The sequence below is a fragment of the Lonchura striata genome, chromosome 6, assembly GCF_050655825.1.
Source record: "Lonchura striata isolate lonStrDom1 chromosome 6, ASM5065582v1, whole genome shotgun sequence".
Lineage (NCBI taxonomy): Eukaryota > Metazoa > Chordata > Aves > Passeriformes > Estrildidae > Lonchura > Lonchura striata.
The window spans coordinates 38,738,461-38,758,141 of NC_140708.1; the positions used below are offsets into that span (position 1 = coordinate 38,738,461).

The 19,681-nt window shown below is 44.1% G+C and overlaps 1 protein-coding gene across 2 annotated transcripts in view; it reads left to right on the forward strand.

Moving 5' to 3' along the window:
* The window catches only part of DOCK1 (dedicator of cytokinesis 1), a 268,915-nt gene that overhangs the window by 195,641 nt on the left and 53,593 nt on the right, over positions 1–19,681 (forward strand). For both annotated transcript variants that reach the window (XM_077784742.2, XM_077784744.2), the window contains exons 33-37: positions 4,518–4,666; positions 11,180–11,265; positions 11,453–11,609; positions 15,080–15,120; positions 16,446–16,536. In XM_077784742.2, coding sequence (XP_077640868.2) covers positions 4,518–4,666; positions 11,180–11,265; positions 11,453–11,609; positions 15,080–15,120; positions 16,446–16,536 — 524 coding nt within the window. The remainder of the gene's footprint in view (positions 1–4,517; positions 4,667–11,179; positions 11,266–11,452; positions 11,610–15,079; positions 15,121–16,445; positions 16,537–19,681) is intronic.

Consider the following 19,681-nt stretch of genomic DNA (forward strand, 5'->3'; position numbering starts at 1 on the left):
GGGAATTCTGTGAATTCTCTGAAAAGTCAAGTCCAGCCCAGCACTGCCAAGGCCACCCCTGCCCTGTGTCCCCAAGTGCCACCTCCACATGGATTTTAAATCCCTCCTGGGATGGGGACTCCAAACCTCCCTGGGCAGCTGGGCCAGGGCTGGACAAACCTTTCCATGAAGGAATTTTCCCAAATATCCACCCTGAGCCCAGCCTGAGGCCGTTCCCTCTGCTCCTGTCCCTGTTCCTGGAGCAGAGCCCGACCCCCCGGCTGTCCCCTCCTGGCAGGAGCTGTGAGAGCCACAAGGTCCCCCTGATCCCCCTTTGCTCCAGGCTGAGCCCCTTCCCAGCTCCTTCATCCACCTTTTCTCCTCACTAATATTTCTGGCCTCTTTGGATTCTTAAACTTTTCCCAGAATTTAGTGGTTGGAACGTAGAAAGTTTGACACAGACTTTTCCATCCAGCTGGTGTTAACTGAGGTTGTTTTATCCAGGCTGGGCTTTGTGGAGTGCCTTGTGCCTTTCACTACTGCTGCTGTCACTGGCTGCTCTTTACAGGTTATTTAGTTGCTCCAGGGTTCAGTTTCTCACCATTAACAAGGATAATAATTTCCCCTGCAGTTTTGGGAATCGATTGGCACAAGGGGTAGTGTTTTCTTCAATATTTCTTTCTGTGCTGTCATGAAAGCCTTTTATTTTTAATGGATTTTTTATAAATGGAGATTATCCAGGTAAGATGCCTCTGTGACCTCCTCAAACTCAAATATCTGTTATTCTCTAAGATCCATTAGTGGGATCATTAATGCCAAAATCCCACATGTGGAGGGAGTGAGGAAATTGCTGCTCTTCCCAAGAAAAGCTGGGAAGGGTAAATGTGAGGCAGGATCCCAGTCCAAGGCAGCTTTTGTGCTCCTCCTGAGCAGCACCTTGATTTTCCTCATCTTCTTTGTCACACAGAGAGTCCATGTTAAACTCGTGGATCATGTTTCATTCTGGCCCCTCACCAATCTCATCCCTGTCACAGCATCAATTAAGAAGGAATTCCAGCTCTTTGCTGCATGGGAATTGATTGGGGGGTGCCTGACAGTTTTATCTTGGAAGCTTCACTGCATTAATCAGATTATTCATGTGTATGTTCAGAAACCAAATCAGAAGTGAAAAGCTGGAATTCTGGAGTTCTTGAGCACAGGTTTTTTTATCTCTGTGCTATTGTGCATGAGATGTGATGAAATCAAACCAAGCCTGACTTTTTGATTTATGGATTAAAGGGTATAGAAAAGCCTCAAAAATGAATGTTTTGTCTTACCAGGTTTTGTTTCTAAATACCATGATTAACACATGATGCCTGCTGAGTTAAAATTTCCCAGCTGGGAGCAAGGCAGTCCTCCAGCTATAATGTGCATTTAAAAGTATATATTTTTTTTCTGAAATTAAATAGCAAAATAAGAATTCTTAAAGTTTTCAGTTGGCTTTCTGTTTCTGATGCAGGGGAGGCCTCAATAATCACACTTTCCTATTTTTAGGAGCAGGGAAAAAAAAAAAAAAGAACATTTATAGTGTAGAACAGCACTTCAGAGGCTTTTTTCCTTCCATACCACAACCTGAACTTTAAAATGTGTTACTTTGAGTCAGTGTTTTGTTGAAACTGGGGCTTCTTAAACCTTGCTGAGACATTAAAGCATCAAAACAGCATCAAACAGGCCGTGGCCTGTCTTGGAGATGCAGGAACTGGAAAACCACGCACTGGAATGGGTTTTGTGATGCAATGAGGTCCTGCCCGGGGGGCAGTGCTTGATCTGATGGTTGGTGCACCCACAGTTGCGTGGCAGAGGAATAATGTGACATTTCAGGTGACATCCTGGTGGGAAAGGTGGCCAGGGAAAGGCAGCTCGGAGGTGTTGGTGACGTCCAAGCCAGCTGGGGGGAGATGGAGAAGAGAAACTCCTCCAGGTGAAGGGGAATGAATGGTCACTGGTGTCACCAGCGAGTGCCACCGTCCCTTCCCAGCGCTTGACGTCACCAAAGGTGTCTTGACAGGGCCCTTGCTGTGCTGGGAGGGAAGGGCAGGGTTAAAAATAGCCCTGAACTTTGGGTGTTACATAAATAAAGTCATTGCACATAACCCTCTCTGGATTAGTCAGCCGCGTTCCCAGCCGGCCCGGGGCACAGGGGAGGCTGCTGGCAAATTACTCACAGGTTTTTGTGGCCCAGACTGAAATGGGAAGAATTTGGAAAATGGGAATCACACTTTGTCCAGCAAGGAGAGCACCTTGGGCTTGGTTTGTGGTGAGGTCCCTTCCTGCTGCGTGAGCACGTCCCATGGCCAGGCACAAGGTGCTGCAAGGGGAAGGTTTTGCATGTTCAGAGGGGGCTTTTTTTGCATATGGTTCCTAAAGCAGCTGCAGGAGTTGGTTTTCAGAAGAGACTCCTCGATTTTCTCCCAGACTTGTCACTTTTGGAGTCTCTGCGTGGGAGTTCCCACATCCCTGTGGGGAAGAAAAAGGTGAATTCCTTGCTGGGTTGTTTATCAGACAGGGGGATGGATGCCCTGAGGGGCCAGGGAAGGGTTGTTTTCCTTCCTGCTTTGCTCCCAGTGCTTTCTTTGGTGGCCCAGCATCTCCCAGGATCACATTGTCACAGCAGTGTCACCACCCATGGTGGGACAGACATCACCCAGGGCTCCTGCTTCAGGGGTTTCTCCCAGAGAGCTGCCAACAGATCATCCTCTCATCGAAGATTCTAATCTTGTGTGGATTTTTCACATCGCAAGTTCCAAAGATACTCCTCTTCTGAGGGAATTCCTGTGCTTGAGGCAATGGAAGATCCCTCTGTGGCACAGGGAGAACTCGCAGCTCAGGCGGCGCGTGATGAACAGCTTTGTCTCCGTTATTTGTTTTCTGCAGCGTGGGCTCTGACACTCCTCAGGCATAACACAAGAAATCTGTCACCTGAGAGGTCCAGTGTAATCATCCTTGTAGGAGACTGAGGGAAAAAGCTTTGGGCCTCTCACTTGATATTCCTGAGCAGCCCCACAACCGCAGCAGCACCCAGAGTCACCATTTTCCTTGAGTATTAATTTACCCTGATCCTATTGCTAATGCTAATAGGATCCAGGAGTTTGCCAAATCAAGGGACTTAAATTATATCTGCTAAAAAAAGGAGTGTGTTTTGGTGGTAAAGGATTTTTCTTGATTACATTTGTTGAGATTTATGTTAGTTCTGGTCAAAGTGAAACTACCAATTAAAGACTTCACTGGTTACTGTCACAGTGGTGTAGTGCAGTGGAATAAAAATGAATTGAAATCTGTTGCTGTCCTGTACCACTGGTTACTGCAGTGGGAAGCAAAGAGTTTGAGGGCTGGAGGAGACTGAGGACTGGAATCCAAAGAATCTGGTCTGAAGCGTGATATTGGGTATAGAAACAGTGTTTGAACCTGGCTGTAAACATCCCTAAGAGGGCATTTGTGAGGAACATCTCCAGGTCTGTCCTGAGCTCCCAGTGGATCCCAGCCTGTTGCTGATGGAGAAATGTCTTTGTGTTTCCTAAACTTCTGCCTGGAGCTCTGAGGGCTGTGCTGCTCCAGCACCGTGGTACAGGAGGTGATGAAACACCAGCACAGGTGCCCAGAGCAGCTGTGGCTGCCCCTAGATCCCTGGCAGTGCCCAGGGCCAGCCTGGAGCCACCTGGGATAGTTGAAGGTGGGAATTGGATGAACTTTAATGTCACTCCCAACTCCAACCATCCTGATGATTTTTCCATGGACTTACCCACCAGATAATTCGCAGCACACACACTCTGCATCCATTTAGCCAATAATACAAACAGTAACCTGCTTTTTTTCCAATATTTATGAAGTGCCACACTCCTGCTAAGCTTTAATTTGCCTTCCCTGTATGGAGCAGAGCAGGGATGGGAGGAGGAGCAGCTTTCTCTTGGGAAGCTCAGTCTGCAGTCAGGTTTTGCAGGCAGCTCAGCTCTGAGGAAAGGAGACATATTGTGGGCTGGCTGAGCTGTGCTTTCATGTCTCGAGGCTCTGTTAGGCTGCACTCGTGGTGACACTTTGATAGACTGACACCGAGAACATTTTGTTCACACAGGAGTCTAAATAAGTTAATACAAGTGATGTGCCTTTTAGCCTTCCTCCCTGCCAGCCACACATTGTGTTCTAAAATAAAACCTGGAAATTTGGGTGTGAAAATATGGAGTGGGAAATGTGGCGAGTCCCAGCTTGACGACTGCTTCAACAACTCCTCTTGGTTTGCTGTTAGACAATACCTCCTCTCCTGTGGTAATCATTATTATTAATTAAATAATAATAATAATTTAATGATAATAAAATTGTTATTAATAATAATTGTAAATGTGGTAATCATCATCATCAATAAATAAATAAAAATAATAAATATTTCAGTCGAGCCAGGTATTAAAACAGGCTTTGTTATGCGCCATAAGCATATTAATACAGCTTTTACATCTTCTACCAATGCCAAGGGTTGTTCACTCTGAAATGCATCTTTTCTCCTAAAGGTCAGCATAAAATCAAGTTCATCCCAGAAATGGTGGGGCCTATCCTGGAAATGACCCTGATCCCAGAAACGGAGCTGCGGAAGGCCACGATCCCCATCTTCTTTGACATGATGCAGTGTGAATTCCACTCCACCAGGAGCTTCCAGAGGGTAAGCAGAGAGCTGCAGGCATTTAAAGCAAGGAAAATTTGGCTGTTCTTTGACAAAACATAAGGAATTGTGTTATTTCTCATTTTTCTAAGGAATAATATAATTATGGATTTGCTTATTTCCTGCAACTCCTGAGGGGCTGTGGAGTTTTCATCTGTGGGTTTGAAGTGGTTATTGAAGGAGAGATTTGCATGTAGCAAATGAAACCTTTGGTTATGGCACAGGAGCAAAGACAGATGTCTTAAATTGTCACCGTGACTCACACAAGGAGTTTGCTCCCGAGATAAATTGGACATAAAGGAAGCCTGATAATGTGGCAAAAGTATAACCTGAAAGGATTTATCATCTCTACTCTATTATAATTCTGATTTTCCTTACCATTTTATGGATTTTGAAGAGGGGAAAAAAAGCAATCCAGCACTGTCTGTGCTGCTTCTTGCTCTACAGGCACTGCAAAATCTGAAATAGTAATGGAGCATTTTTATTCTATTTGATTTGGACTGCTGAGGGCAGCCCTTGAATACACACACACACCATCTTTTCCTGATAACTTCAACTTTTGAAAGACAAGTGGAGTGAAAGAAAGTTTCCTGATATCATTCATCTGACATTGCTTCCCTTGAAACTTTGCTCATGGATTGAGTTTAAGACTAGTTAGGCCAGGTAGGGTTTGGACTAAGCCAGTGGAGCTCCTTCCCACTGTGAGATTTCTGTCAGTTCAGGATATGCCCTTGTGAATTTTGCAATAAAACTTGACATGTGTTGTTTGCTTTTTTTCCCTTTCTATTGGCAGTTTTCTTTCTTAGATGAAAAACCTTATCCTTTCCCATACTTTTCTTGTGAGCTGCTATGGAGAAGCAGCTCTTAATAAATCTGTAGGCAGAGTAAATGAAAATCTGCGTGGAGAGACTTAAGCAAGGGAAATGGCATCAGCTTCATTGCTTTGATTTGTTTTGTGCTGGATGGTGTGTGGAGAGGTTGTGAACTGTGTTTTGGCTTCATCCAATTACTGCATAATCATTTTTTCTCATGTTTGACTCCAGTGCTACTGTAAAGATTGAAATGCTCACTGGGATGCCATTTAAACAGTTTCCTGTCAGATGCTCTCTTTTGTTGCTTGTCATTTTTTATTTGTACAATTATATAGATCATGAAAAATCCGAGGGTGACTTTATAGCTAAATTTATGGCCTTCAATTTTCCTGACAGAAGGAAACCAGCTTTGTGTGGTATAGTTGGCTGATTTTAATAAATGAATGTCTTAAATATTTCACTTAGGGAGGTTTTTTTTTGCCGTTTAAGAAAAATTCCTCATCCTCAAGTCAGAGATATCTGGGGTTGTACTTGACATAATATTTCCTGTGGCAGTGTAGCTTCTTTATGGATGTAGCATTGACAGGACAGGTGCAGAGGGAAAAAAAAATACAAACCTTTTTCCATGTGTTTGGAGGAACCAGCCACATCCCACAAGGAATAATCAATCTGTCCACTGATCTTGCAGTTCTGAGTTTGCTGAGTATCTCAGGCTGGCCTTTGGGGGATGAAGGTCACAGGCTTGGGAAAAGCAGAGGGTTGAAGGAAAGTGTAGGCTGGATGAGACCTCTGGAATTAATCTGGGCATTAGGTTGGGTTATCTGGGACCACCTGAAGCCCAGTTTGGAGTATTTCCAGTGAGGTTTGTTTGAGCAATTCTCTGGATGAGCTATTCCAGTGTTTGATCCTGGCCTTTGGAAGGTGTCCTTGCCTGTGGCAGGGCATTGGAATGACACAAGCTCCCTTCCAACCCCAACCATTCCAGGATTCTGTGATTCAACCTTTCTGCTTTTTATTTCCTGATGGAATTTCCTGGGGTCAGCTTGTGCCCGTTTCTGCTTCCATCTCCTCTCTGAGCACCTTTTAGGTGTTGGAATGTTTGAGTTGGATTTTCTCTGGGCTGAGCAAACCCAATTCCTTCAACCACTGCAGGTCCTGCAGCACTCTGCCCATGTTGGTGACCCTCCTTTAGACCATCTCCAGCTTGTCAGGGCTCTCTCAGCTGGTGGATCAGAGCCAGACACGGAATTCCATCCCTGGTCCAACAAGTGCAGTGGTCCTGTTGCTGCTCTGGCCATGCTCTTGCTGATGCAATCCAGGACACATTTAGGCTCCGTTGAAGTGGGACACTTTTTTTCATGTTCAGCTTGGTAAATTGGTTTTTCCCAGTCACTTTCTTGCCCTTTGTGTACCTGGAAAAAATCTTTCATGAGCTCTTGCTCTGTGGTTTCCGCAGGAATTGAAGTGGGGCTGCATGGTCTGTAGATTCCTCACTCATTTTTTTGTCTCTTTTGTGTTGAGGTTATAGAAATAGATAATATTACCAGTACCTAGGCAAGCTTTGATGCTTAATGGGTCGATGTAATGTGCTGCTTTATATCCTTTATATGCAAGTACCAATTATCCTTGTCCAGCACTCTTCTAGAGAGAACTTCCAAATGGCATGGTTGGCTGCTGTTAAACTAACCTGCCAGAAATCCAATTATCTAACCTTATTAGTCACATCAACAAGGGTTTAGGTTGGCTCCACTTCTCCAGCAGATGTATCAACCTGATGATTTGTGGGGGAGGAATTACAGTTTTTTCCAGGCCCCCGATGCTGTGATGGTTTGTGTGATAAACAGGCAGCTTTCCCTGTGGTGGTTTTCATTTCAGGAGGATTTGGGTTTGCCTGGTAAAACCAGGAACAGACAGAAGAATTTTGGGGTTTTTTTTCCTTCTCCTAGTGTATTTAGAGACAGAACAAGTTAAATACCCCTTGTTTTTACAGAACTATATTAAGGCTGACTGAATTAAAAGCTGGAGTTGCCCATTTTGTCCTCTCCCTCTGGAGGTGCTTTGAAGCCTTTATAAAAATTCAAAGTAGCCTGCACCTCAAAGCAGGAATCCCATCCTAAAATCAGTGTGGGACTGAAGCTGCCCTGTGGAAGGAAACGCCTCCTTCTCCCCTTGGCTTCTCCCATGGCCAGTGTGAGGAGCAGAGCCTCCGGATCAAAGGGAATTTGTCAGAGCCACAGGAATGATGAAAGAGAATTGGTTTGATTGTTCAGGGCCTGCTCAGGTGAGTGGGATGGATCCAACAGAAGGAAAAGCTTCAGGTGAAACAACCCCTCAGCTGGAATGTGGAATTTGGAGCATGGAAAGCTCCTGGTGTCCGTGCCTCTTGCCCCCAGCTGTGACTTCATTCCTTATTTCCTACCAGCACTCTTGGCTTAAATTTTAACTCACCATTTCCAGACCTGTGTCACTGCTGATACCACGTTCTGCTTGTTTGGAGTTGAGCCCATTTCTACCATTTAACAATAAATCTCAGTATCACCAAACAGCCACACCAGCATTTGATTTTTACGTGCTGGTTATTGGTGAATTTCAGATGGATTTAATTCCCCCTAGTCAGAAGTTACCCCTAGTTTATCAGAATCTCTCTTGGCTTTCAGAACCTACAATTCCTTATTAAGTTTTTTTTTTGCCCCTTCTGAGCCCTGCGTTAAGCTCCCTTTCCCCGTGCTGTGGATTTGCAGACAGGACACAATAAATAACTCTCCCAGTTCCTGTGATCCCACTAAACATTCAAATCCAAATAACTAATCCCCCCACAAAGGATTGGTTTCAATAAGGAACATTTTTAATTACCTACAGTTGAAATGTAAATGTGTAAGTTTTTCTTGGTTTCTGGCCTTTTGGAAGAGATCAGTAATCATCCCTCACTCTAGAGAAGAAAGGGAGAAAGGTAATGCAGGGGCCTCCAAGATGATCCCATCATTTTGAATGGCTCCAGATCTGTTTCCCAGCTGGAATGCCGTGGAAAAATAGGAAAGAGAATGGATGAAACCATTGGGAATAACCACCAACTTTCACAGAAACCCCTGAGCAAAGTTTTGCTGTACTTGGGTGCCATTTCTGCGTTAGGACTAATTTCTGGTGGTGTGATCTGTCACTTCAATTTTATATGGCAAATTATTATTAGCCCACATCAAAATGAATTTATAGCAGCTTGGAGGGCTGAAAGTCCTCCTCATCTACAGCAAAATTAACTTGTCAGCCAGTGCTACAAATTCAGCCTTCCTTGAGATAAACCCAAGCCAAGAAGTGATCAGTTGAGGTGACATGAGATGGTTCACCCTGATTTATTTGCTCCAGGTGGGAGATTAAGGCAGAGGAAGCACTGGAGGTGCTCTTTGCTCAAGTTCAAACTCTCATCCTAAAGAGAGGCTGAGATCTTGATCAGCTGCGAGGAAAAGTGGATAAAAATGTCCTGTAATCTTCCTCTACCACCCCTGGAGCTTTCAGTGTCAACAGGAGGATGTGAGTGTGGCTCACTGATGGTGCAGATATTCCCCCCAGGCCTCAGCAAGTGGCACTGGCTCTAATGGAAACACTGGAGATTTGGCACTTCTTCATTTGAGACTAAATCCCATCACAATAATTGCAGGCTTATTTATGCATTAAATTAAATGTAATGCATTTATAAAAACTCAGTGCATTAGGGGAAAAAAAAAAAGAGAGAAAAGTAAAAATGGAGTTTATCAACAGATGCCAGGTGCAGTGTCCCAGAGCCACTGGCTCGTGCAGCTCCAGGGTCACATTCCTGCTCCCATCATAGGGAATGAACCTCAGCTGGTATTGCTAAAATCTTCCTCCATGGAAAGGCCACAGAAGGAATTTTAACTGATGTTAAATAACATTTCTTCATTTGGCTCAGATGATCAGCATCACAGCGACTCCATGAGAAATATCAGGAATGACTGAAGAGCAAAGATATTGTTAATAATCCTTAAAACCCCCAAAATGCCACAAGTCTGGCTCTGTTCAGCCCAAGAGGCTGTTAGGGGAAATGGCCCAACAAAGCATGGATTTACAAGGATTTAAGTGAAACTGATAGTGGGAAGATCCTGGAGATCCTGCATGACAAATGTAATTGCTCTTCTCTCTCTGAGTAATCTCTTCCTAAAAAATACATCACCTGCAGGGCTGGGGCTGGCAGCAAGTGTCATTTTTCACATTGGCTTAGAAAGTCAATTTTATTTTGGGCTCATTAGGGAGCAGGATTTTTGTGACTTCTCTGTTTCATCATTGTGTTGTTTCAGTGTTTTACTCAACTCTCTGATACTGTGGGAGCATGTTTGGATCTGGGAGGGGATGGATTGCATTATCCTACCTTTTCTCATCTTCCTGTCATTATTTTAATAATGGATTCATTGTATTCTCTGTGACCAGGGGCAGGACCTGAGGGGACAGCTGGAGCTCTGTCAGGGGAGGGTTTGGTTGGATCTCAGGAAAGGTTCTTCCCCAGAGGTGCTGGCACTGCCCAGGATCCCCAGGGAATGGGCATGGCCCCGAGGATGCCAGAGCTCCAGGAGGGTTTGGACAATGCTCTCAGTGGGATTTTTGGGGTGTCTGTGCAGGGCCAGGGCTGGAATCAGTGATCCCAGAATATTTTATGATCCAGGTAATCTATTCTTTCCCCATGTGTCATTATGTGCTGTTAATATCACCTGCAGATGCAAAGAGCATCTCTTGACATTTATAAAATGTTGGTGGTACTCTTTGTTCTCTTGCTTCTCCTCACCATGCTTAGGGGTGGCTTAAGCAAGTGACAGTGAAAAAACCTGGTGACAACTGTTCTGTCACCCAGCTCCCACTGGGAGCACTGGGCTCCCACTCCCCTGCTGGGGCTCCCAGCCCTCCCACCCTCTCCTGCTGAGATCTCTGTCTTTAATCCTGTGCCTCTCTGTGCTTATTTAATGAAGATTTAGGAATTTGGTGACTTCACTGATTTATTGCAGAGCAGCAGGCCTGGAGTGAGCTTTCCTCCACTAACAGAACACATCCATTCCTAGCAGAGCTAAAACCCTCTGTAATCATTACAAATCCATGGAATTACCCAGTTTGCATTTCAAACATATTCTGTTGGCCACTTAAGTTTGCATACTTTTAATATTGCCCAAATAAAATTATTCTGGAGTTGTTTGTAGCTACTCCCTTCCCTTCTGCAGGGTTTATTAACAGCTTGATCAGGTTGTTTGCTGCAGTCAGTGTCTGTGTGCTGAAAAGGGGTGTCAGGGATGCTGGGGGTGCACTCAGCAGGGTTTTCCAGCCTCAGGTGTTGCCTTTCCTCTCTCACACAGCTCCCAGCATTTTTGTGTTTAGTTCTGCTGCTGAGGACATTCTGTCTCCTTTCTCCCTGCCCTCAAGTCCTGTCATTAATCTCCTTCTTTAGTTTTCCATAATGCAAATATTTACACTTCATTTAACCACACAAACGATGATTCCTTTAACCAGAGAAGTCCTTGTAGGGCAGGAGATGGTCGTGGAGAGTCTGAAAAACCAGAGACTGCAAACTCTAAAAGTCAATCAAGCTTTAAAGCAGGGGCTGAACGTCTCACCGAGGCACCCAAGCAATCTGTGAGGCATCGAGGCTACAGTCATAAAGTGAAATATTTGCCAGCTGATTATTTACGCTTGCTTTGTTTAATTGCAGTTTGAAAACGAGATCATCACCAAACTGGATCATGAAGTGGAAGGAGGCCGTGGAGATGAGCAGTACAAAGTATTATTTGACAAAATGTAAGTGTTGATCAGCAGCAAAATTTATGTCACGGGGAAGTCAGGAGAGAGAGCAATTAGACTACAATGAACTTTGTAGCCCAGAAATAATTAAAATCTGTTAACGATGCGCAGTATTTAAAACTGCACCTGAGTCAAGGTTTTTCTCTGCATGTGATTAACAAGGCAAACTTAATTGGTTTTTCAGCCTCCTGGAGCACTGCAGGAAGCACAAATACCTGGCCAAGAGCGGGGAGACCTTTGTGAAGCTGGTGGTGAGGCTGATGGAGAGGCTGCTGGACTACAGGACCATCATGCACGACGAGAACAAGGAGAACCGCATGAGCTGCACCGTCAACGTGCTGGTGAGCACCAAAATCCCAAATCACTGCAACATCGCCATGAAACTGCCACAAATTCCCTGTGAAACCACTGCAGAACCACCACAAATCACTGCAAAATCGCCACAAAAACGCTGCGTAGTCACCATGAGATCACCACAAAATCGCCCAAAAAATCACCACAAAATCACCTAAAAAATCACCACAAAATCACCTAAAAAATCACCACAAAATCACCACAAAATCGCCCAAAAAATCACCACAAAATCACCTAAAAAATCACCACAAAATCACCAAAAATCACCACATAACCACCACCAAGTCACCCTAAAACCACCACAAAACTACCACAAAACCACCAAAAAGCACCACAAAATCACCCGCACGTCACCCAAAGACCCACCACAAAACTGCCACAAAACCGCCAAAAATCCCCACAAAATGATCATAAAATCACCATAAAACCAGTACAAAATCACCATAAAATCACCCAAAACCCCATTACCCTCAGAATCTTGCATCTTTAACAAAGGGCTGTGTCAAGCAGAGTGTCTGTTGGGATTCTTGGGGAAATTTGGAATGCTTTAGGTTTTTTTCCTATTTTTCTCCTATTTTGGTGATGGCAAATCTGTGAAAACATGGATTATCCCTTCTCTAATTGTTTCTACAGAAAGATTTAAGGAGAAATGTTACAGGGCATGTTCATTGGCATTTACAATTGATGTATAAACAACTCTGTGCTGAAAACCACTTGACATACAGAATGTTAGAGTTCTCTGCCATTTACTCCTAAAATTTCCCTGGATTTACAATAATTTTTATATTCTGCTCTCTGCTCAGCGCCTTTATTCAAATTATTTGGAGGAATTCAAGGTATTATTTGATTCACAGCAGGAAATGCTTGGCTTGTTTTCCTCACTGATGGGAAATTTTCTCCTCTTAGATCCTGAAATTTTGGAGCTTCACCCCATACAAAAATCTTGGTTCATCTGGGCTGGAGTTGGAAGCAATAATTGTTCCCGTTGTACTCACACTCATGGTCTTTGGTGGAGATTTGGAAAATGAGATTTTACAACTCAAAAATCAGCACCCATGAAAGATAACTTTCAGAGACCTCAAAATAACATGAACTAAATTTAATTTTTTCACCGTTTGCCACTGAGAATTCCAAGCTTTCCTCCCCATATCATAATCAAAGTTTTGATTTTGCTCAAATACATGAGGCACAGCCAATATTTGTGATTTATGTGATCTGGTTTATGGATTTTGTTCAGGAAAGAGCAAAGTAAATTGTGCGCAGCTTTTTTTTTAAATATAATGTAGTTTTTAGCTTTTTTTTTTGCATCTAATGCAGTCCTGGCCTCGTGCAGTGCAGCCTTTACACCGCCCCCTTCTCATCAGCCATGAACAAAACAGTGCCCACTGGAGCAGGAGAGGAGATTAAGGCATCAAACCCGAAATTGGGCCTTTATTTTTAGTTTGTTTTCCCTCTCTTTGCACATCAGAAAGCATCAGGATATTTGGGAAATGGGCAAAGGGGAGGGATTTGGAGAGTTGTCACAGGCTGGTGATGCAGCAAGTGCTGTTGGGCTGCCTGCAGAAAGGTCACGGCGTCCTCCCGAGCAGAACCCTGCTGGAAAATCCTGCCAGGTCTCCAAGCAGGATGGGGAACAGCACATCCCAGTCACCACACACTGTTCAAACTGGGAAAATTCCCCGGGGAAGGTGAAGTTGTTTCTCCTTCCCTTCGTGAGAGCACTCGGAGCCTCCTGCCAGGAATTTCGGCACCCCGTGGGGGAGGCGTGGAACCCGTGGGGGTTTGTTCTCTCCAGGTGTCTCCCAACAGCTTCTCCTGGTGCTGCTTTTGGGCAGCTGAATTTGCCAGGCATTTGCAGATGATGGATTCTGTGGGTGATGTGCTGCTGCCAGGTTCTGTCACCGTGAGCCACCGAGCACAGGAGCCGCTGGAATTCCCGGGAAGCGGCGCGGGGCGGAATTTTCCGTCGTTTTTCCCTTGCCATAATTTCAAACCTTAGCTTGATTTTACACTCCCCTTTTCCCTCCAGGGCCCACTCAGCCTTTTCATCATTCTCCAGGTACCTGAAGTGAAATTCATGCCTTTGCAAAAATCCAACCCACACTGAAACTCAGCACGATTCCCATGTGAGGTCTCAAAGGGTTCCTAATTGGGACTTTATTGATCCTGAGCTTTTCCTGGGATTAAATTTATCTGCACTGATGGTAGTTTAACTGGGAGGGTTTGATCTGCACATAAGCCAGTGCTGCTGGGAAAGGCTCTGGAGCCCCAGGAGGGGCTGAGGGAGTTGGGAAGGGGCTCAGCCTGGAGCAAAGGGGGATCAGGGGGACCTTGTGGCTCTCACAGCTCCTGCCAGGAGGGGACAGCCGGGGGGTCGGGCTCTGCTCCAGGAACAGGGACAGGAGCAGAGGGAACGGCCCCAGGCTGGGCTCAGGGTGGATATTTGGGAAAATTCCTTCATGGAAAGGTTTGTCCAGGCCTGGCCCAGCTGCCCAGGTCGAGTCCCCATCCCAGGAGGGATTTAAAATCCATGTGGATGTGGCACTTGGGGACACAGGGCAGTGGTGGCCCTGGCAGTTTGTTTCTGAATTGAACCCAAGACTAATAAGCAGTTATATTAACTGGAATAACCCTGGAATAACCCATCATTCCTCTCTGAAAAGTGGATTCTGTCTCTGAACTTGCATTTCCGTTCTCTTTTAAGGGATCACTTTTGTGTTGGATTTATTCCACTTTTAGTGCTGGGTTTGTGCTCTTTTATTGCCTCTTCTTTAGTTTACCATTGAAATATATATAATTCAGTGAAGAAGAACTTTCTTGGTTTTTTGTTTTCTTAGATACACTTTAAATTTTGGAGGCAAACTTGAAATTAGATTCAGAAATGCCTTGAATCTCTCCTCCAGTTATCATATTTTGCATTTACAATATTTGCACTGTTAACCAGTTTATCTCAAGGCTGGAGGCACTCAGAGGAGAGTGATGCTAATGTGTGACATATGAAACCAGGTAAATAGCACTAAAATAACTTTGTATTTCCAAGGAAACTGTTAGACTCCAAGAGCAGATGATGTATTGCTGGACTAAGGTTTGGAGTTTTCAATGCATACAACAACTGTTGCTTAAAAATATTTCTAATTCGTATATTAGAAAATTTTCAGCTGAAAATGGTTAATGATGTGTGACTTGCAAATGCCAGCAGCAAATTTCTAGCTGTATTATTCTTGCAAATTCTTAACCTTTGCAATGAGACAGAAACCCTAAAACATTGCAACATGAAACATCCCAGCCTTTGATTTTCTGAGTTAAAGAACTTGTGTTCCATCACTAGAGGCAAATTTCATTTTGCAGTTTGGAGGTTGATGTTACGCAATTATGAATTTTTAATTTGGAGCGTGTTCTGTGTACATTCCAAAGTGTGAAATCAAAGACTTTGTAACCAAATTATGTTGTTTTTCAGAATTTCTACAAGGAGATCGAGAGGGAAGAGATGTACATAAGGTTTGTAAACATGACTGGTGACAAACTGCCTGACACAGACTCTGTAATTGGGGAAATTAAGTTCATATTAAGCAGTCACCTGGGGGCTGGAGGAGAGGAGTGATGAAAAATCACACCTTGGCTGAACCTGAAGTAATTCAAAAGCTTATCTGCACTGAGAACAGAGTGCTGGAAGTGAAAGTCAGCAGATTATCTCTGTCCCCTTTCTCCAAGTCCTTCAATTCCATTACAATGAGCACTGAAATACTCAGGAGCCAGAATTCTCCTGTTGGTGAAGAAAACAAATAAGCTGAGCAAAAAATGATGTTGCCTCCTGGTGAGGTACAAAATATGAGACTTGGAATAAAAACAGCTGTTAAATAATACCTGACTGATAGTTACTTTAAACTTAAAGCTTTCAAAATCTCTTTTCAGTCCAAGTAAACATGCAAATATTGTGCTTTCTGTAAACCTCAGGGTTCACAGCCCCCATTTGTGCTTTGGCTGACTATTGCTTACACTGTTGTGCTAAAATGAAGTTTGTGTTTGTACTGCTATTTTAGGTATCTAAATGTGACTCATGATTCACTCTCAGGTGCTTGTTATCTTTTCACTTGTCAACTCTCTTCCTGTTGTTTAAATGGTTTTAATTGGTCTTTTAGAAGTTTGTAAAAAGAATAGGAAATGGCAGGATTGATAACTGTGGACAAACACATGAAGTTATTTCTTATTATTTGGGTCTGCCATGTTCAGCATCTCTATAAAGACAAATTGTCTCTCACTGTCAAACCCCCAGCCAAATTCTCTCCAATTTGTGTTAACAAACTTAAAATGAATATCAAACTTGAAAGGATTTTCACTGGCTTTTTCAAAATACAATTTTTAATAGTTTTGTGGGGATTTTTTTAACGGTCGGTATAAAAATCATCAAACAAATGAAGAGAATCCCCTGCCAGAGGTGTGATGATATTGAAGTTAAAGAATGAAACTTATTCCTGTCCCCATAGCTGAACTGTAAAAGTGCTCTGTCTTGCACAAAATCTGGATTGGATTTATTACTCACTACAAGTCATTCTCGTGGTGTTCAGTCAAAGATGGGACTCAGTCTTGGAGGACTTTTCCAACCTTATTAATCCCTTGATTCCCTGAGTGTCCCTTAAAAACAGCACAGTGAAAATGCAAATGGTCCTAAATGTTTTCTGCACACTGAAATGGGAACTTTATCCCATCCCACAAGTACTTACTTGTTTGAAGAGAGACTTGAACCCTTGTAATCTTCAAAAGAAATGCTTGAATAACATCTTAAACCCACTCTTTTTAAGAGCCATTGTTTTTGTTGCTGGCAGGTACCTGTACAAGCTGTGTGACCTGCACAAGGAGTGTGACAACTACACAGAGGCTGCCTACACCTTACTCCTGCACGCAAAGCTCCTCAAGGTAAACCCCAAAACACATCCTGAGTCTGGGAAATGCCAGCAGCAGCCAGCCAGGGGGGAGTTTGTCACTCAGAACTCTGCACTTGAAGCTGATGAGCAGCTCTGTGCTGGGCTCCCTTTTGCACATGGAATTCATCCCCAGAGAAAAGCAGCTCTTCGCTGGATGGCAGAGGTGGATCTTGAGCTGGAGTGAAGGAAATGTGGTCAAGTCATTACCACCAAGTCCAAATTGCAAATATCCAGACTGTACAATGTGTGAAAGCCTCTAACCAGATATTTTAGTAAATGAGCTCTCCACAGATCTTTTGTGCAAGGAGTGCTGGAGCCCCTGCTCGAGTGCTCTTGGGTGTCTGTAACTGATTTCAGAAAATTGCAGAGAGATTCAAATGGCCTTCTTTCCAAGGTCGTGCCTTTAAAAGGTGCACATAATTGTAATGCAGTGTTACCCAGTTTATAGCACATTTGAAGAGGCACAATGATATTGCTCCTCTTCAAGGAATGTTTGGTGTAGCCTGCAATATGCACAAATAATATGTTACCTGCAGAAAGTGGCTGAAATAAAGCATTTGAGTGTTTAACACCATGCACTGCCAGCCAGAAATGGAGTGAAGCTGTATTTCAGCAGCATTAATCTCTTGAAAACATTCAGGAGAGAAGGTGTTGTCTCTAACATGCAGCTTTTTTACGTGCTGATGTCACAGATGTGGGAGCAGGTACCCACTTTGCTCTCCTGGTTATCACTTAGGAAGATGCTGCTCTTGCCAGCAGACACTTGTGTCGTGAAATCACATTTAATACAACTGAATCATCACTGAATTCCTAGGTTTATGTTTTAATTTTGAAAAGCAGTTAATGGGAAAAGTAAAAATCTCAGTGTGATAAGAATGAGAGGTTTTGGAAGGGTTGGATTTAGTCCTGTTTGTCTTCCTCACATTTCACAACCTGCAGTGAAATCTTTCTTCCCCAGGGAGTGCTGGATCTCTTTCCACTCCCCTCAAGGACATGAGCCTCCCCCAGGAGCACAGTCAGGGACAAATAAATGAGAATTTCATTTTCCCCTTGATCTCCTGCCCATTCCAATGGCAAGTGTATTGCAGCCTCCTGGTCCAGGGAAAGTTTCCCTTCCCACTGCAGGGGATGGAGCCAGATGGGCTTTAGGGTCCCTTCCCACCCAAAGTCAGCTGGGTTTGTGTGATTGCACCCTGCTGGTGCCCCTCTTCATCCAGGAAATGGAGCTCATCCTTAGCAGCCACCTGTTCTTGGCAATCCTGGCTTTAATTTCAGCAATCCCCAGCAAAGTGTGAGCGTCAAATATCTATTTTGAAAAGTTGAAAAGGGGAAGGTGTTAAATTTCTGATGGATGCACTGAGAATTATTCGTACTTCAGAGCTGAGTAAACTGCATCCAAGCCATAAAAAGACTAAATATGATGCAGAGTGTAACATGTGCAATTTAAATTTAGACACTCTGAAATGTATTTACTGTATTTTAAAATCATTAGAGGGTTATTACACAAGGAAACATCTCAAAGATTCATCTGGAGTGCCAAAGCACTGTGCCCACTTCACGTGGATGAACCTTTTAGACAGGAGGAAGGATTCATTCCCTTCCATGGGGCTGTGTTCCTGAATAAATGTTGGAATAAGCCACGCCATAAAACCTCACTCAGACTTCACCTGGCATGACTTGGACTAGACAATTTACTTCCTGTGACCTCAAATTAGAGTTTGGGCAGTTGTGGCTGTTCTTAGGGAGTGTGTTCAGAGCAGGTGAGTGCCTCACTTTGTGTGCTCCTTTGAATTCTGTGGGAGAACTCCATGGGAAGAAAGATCCACTTTTCTCTCCTAATACAAATCAATAGTAGATGGCAGGGTAGGATTTGTCACAGGTTTTCATCCCTCAGTGGATGTTTGTTTGTAAATATAATTTCATTAGAGGCTGGAATTACTTTATTATGAAAGTGTATCAGTCTCTGCCTCAGTCCCTGCTCCTGCAGCCCAGGTGGAGGGAGGAGTTCAGTGTTGCCTGAGAAGCAGCAATATTGGGGGTGTGTAACTGAGCAGTTGAGTTTTTCTGTCAAGCCTCAGGACAGGATTTTCAATGACACTCATCACGGGCAGATATTTCATCCTGCTGATTTTAATGGGATCACATCGAGGGCAAGACTGAGAGTGTGTGAGAATTTCACCTTTAAATCTGCAAGAAGGCTCTGCCTGGGGAGGGAGAGAGGCCAAATTACTGAAAGCTGACAAAGTACACTCAAGAAAAGAAACTTTACTCAAGAAAAGAGACTTTTGTTGTGTTTTCAAACATTTTTTTCTCAAAATCGAGGTGTGCAAAACTAACAGAAGATAGCAGCTCTGAGAATGCTGAAAAAAAATTCCATGACACTGTAGGCTACAGCAGGTTTGTGTTGCTCAGAAAGAGAGTTCAGGACAGAGCTGTCAGACGTGTCTGCAGGACACAAACACAAACATTTTGGCCAAAACAAGAAGTGATTGGGTGAAATTTAATAATATATAGGAGGTAAAGTAGCAGTAATTCTGGAAATGAATCTGGAAGTTGCTCAGAGAAGCTGTGGCTGTCCGTGGATCCCTGGAAGTGTCCAAGCCAGACTGGGGTTTGGAGCAGGCTGGGAGAGTGGAAGGTGTCCCTGCCATGGCAGGGGTGGGATGGGATGGGATGGGATGGGATGGGATGGGATGGGATGGGATGGGATGGGATGGGATGGGATGGGATGGGATGGGATGGGATGGGATGGGATGGGATGGGATGGGATGGGATGGGATGGGATGGGATGGGATGGGATGGGATGGGATGGGATGGGATGGGATGGGATGGGATGGGATGGGATGGGATGGGATGGGATGGGATGGGATGGGATGGGATGGGATGGGCTTCAAGCTCCCTTCCAACCCAAACCACTCCATGATTCCTATGATTGATGTTTTCCCTTGATCCATCAGGCATTTGCTGGAAGAGGCAGAGCTGCTAATTGCAGGCAGGCTGGATAAAGTTAATTATGTTTTCCCTGCCTCCAGAGATCCTCAGTGAGTTGGAGCTATCTCATTTCCCTGCCTGCAGCCCTTCCCACTGATGCCTTGTGAGGCTGCCCTGGAGCAGAGGCTGGACAGAGTCACAGAATA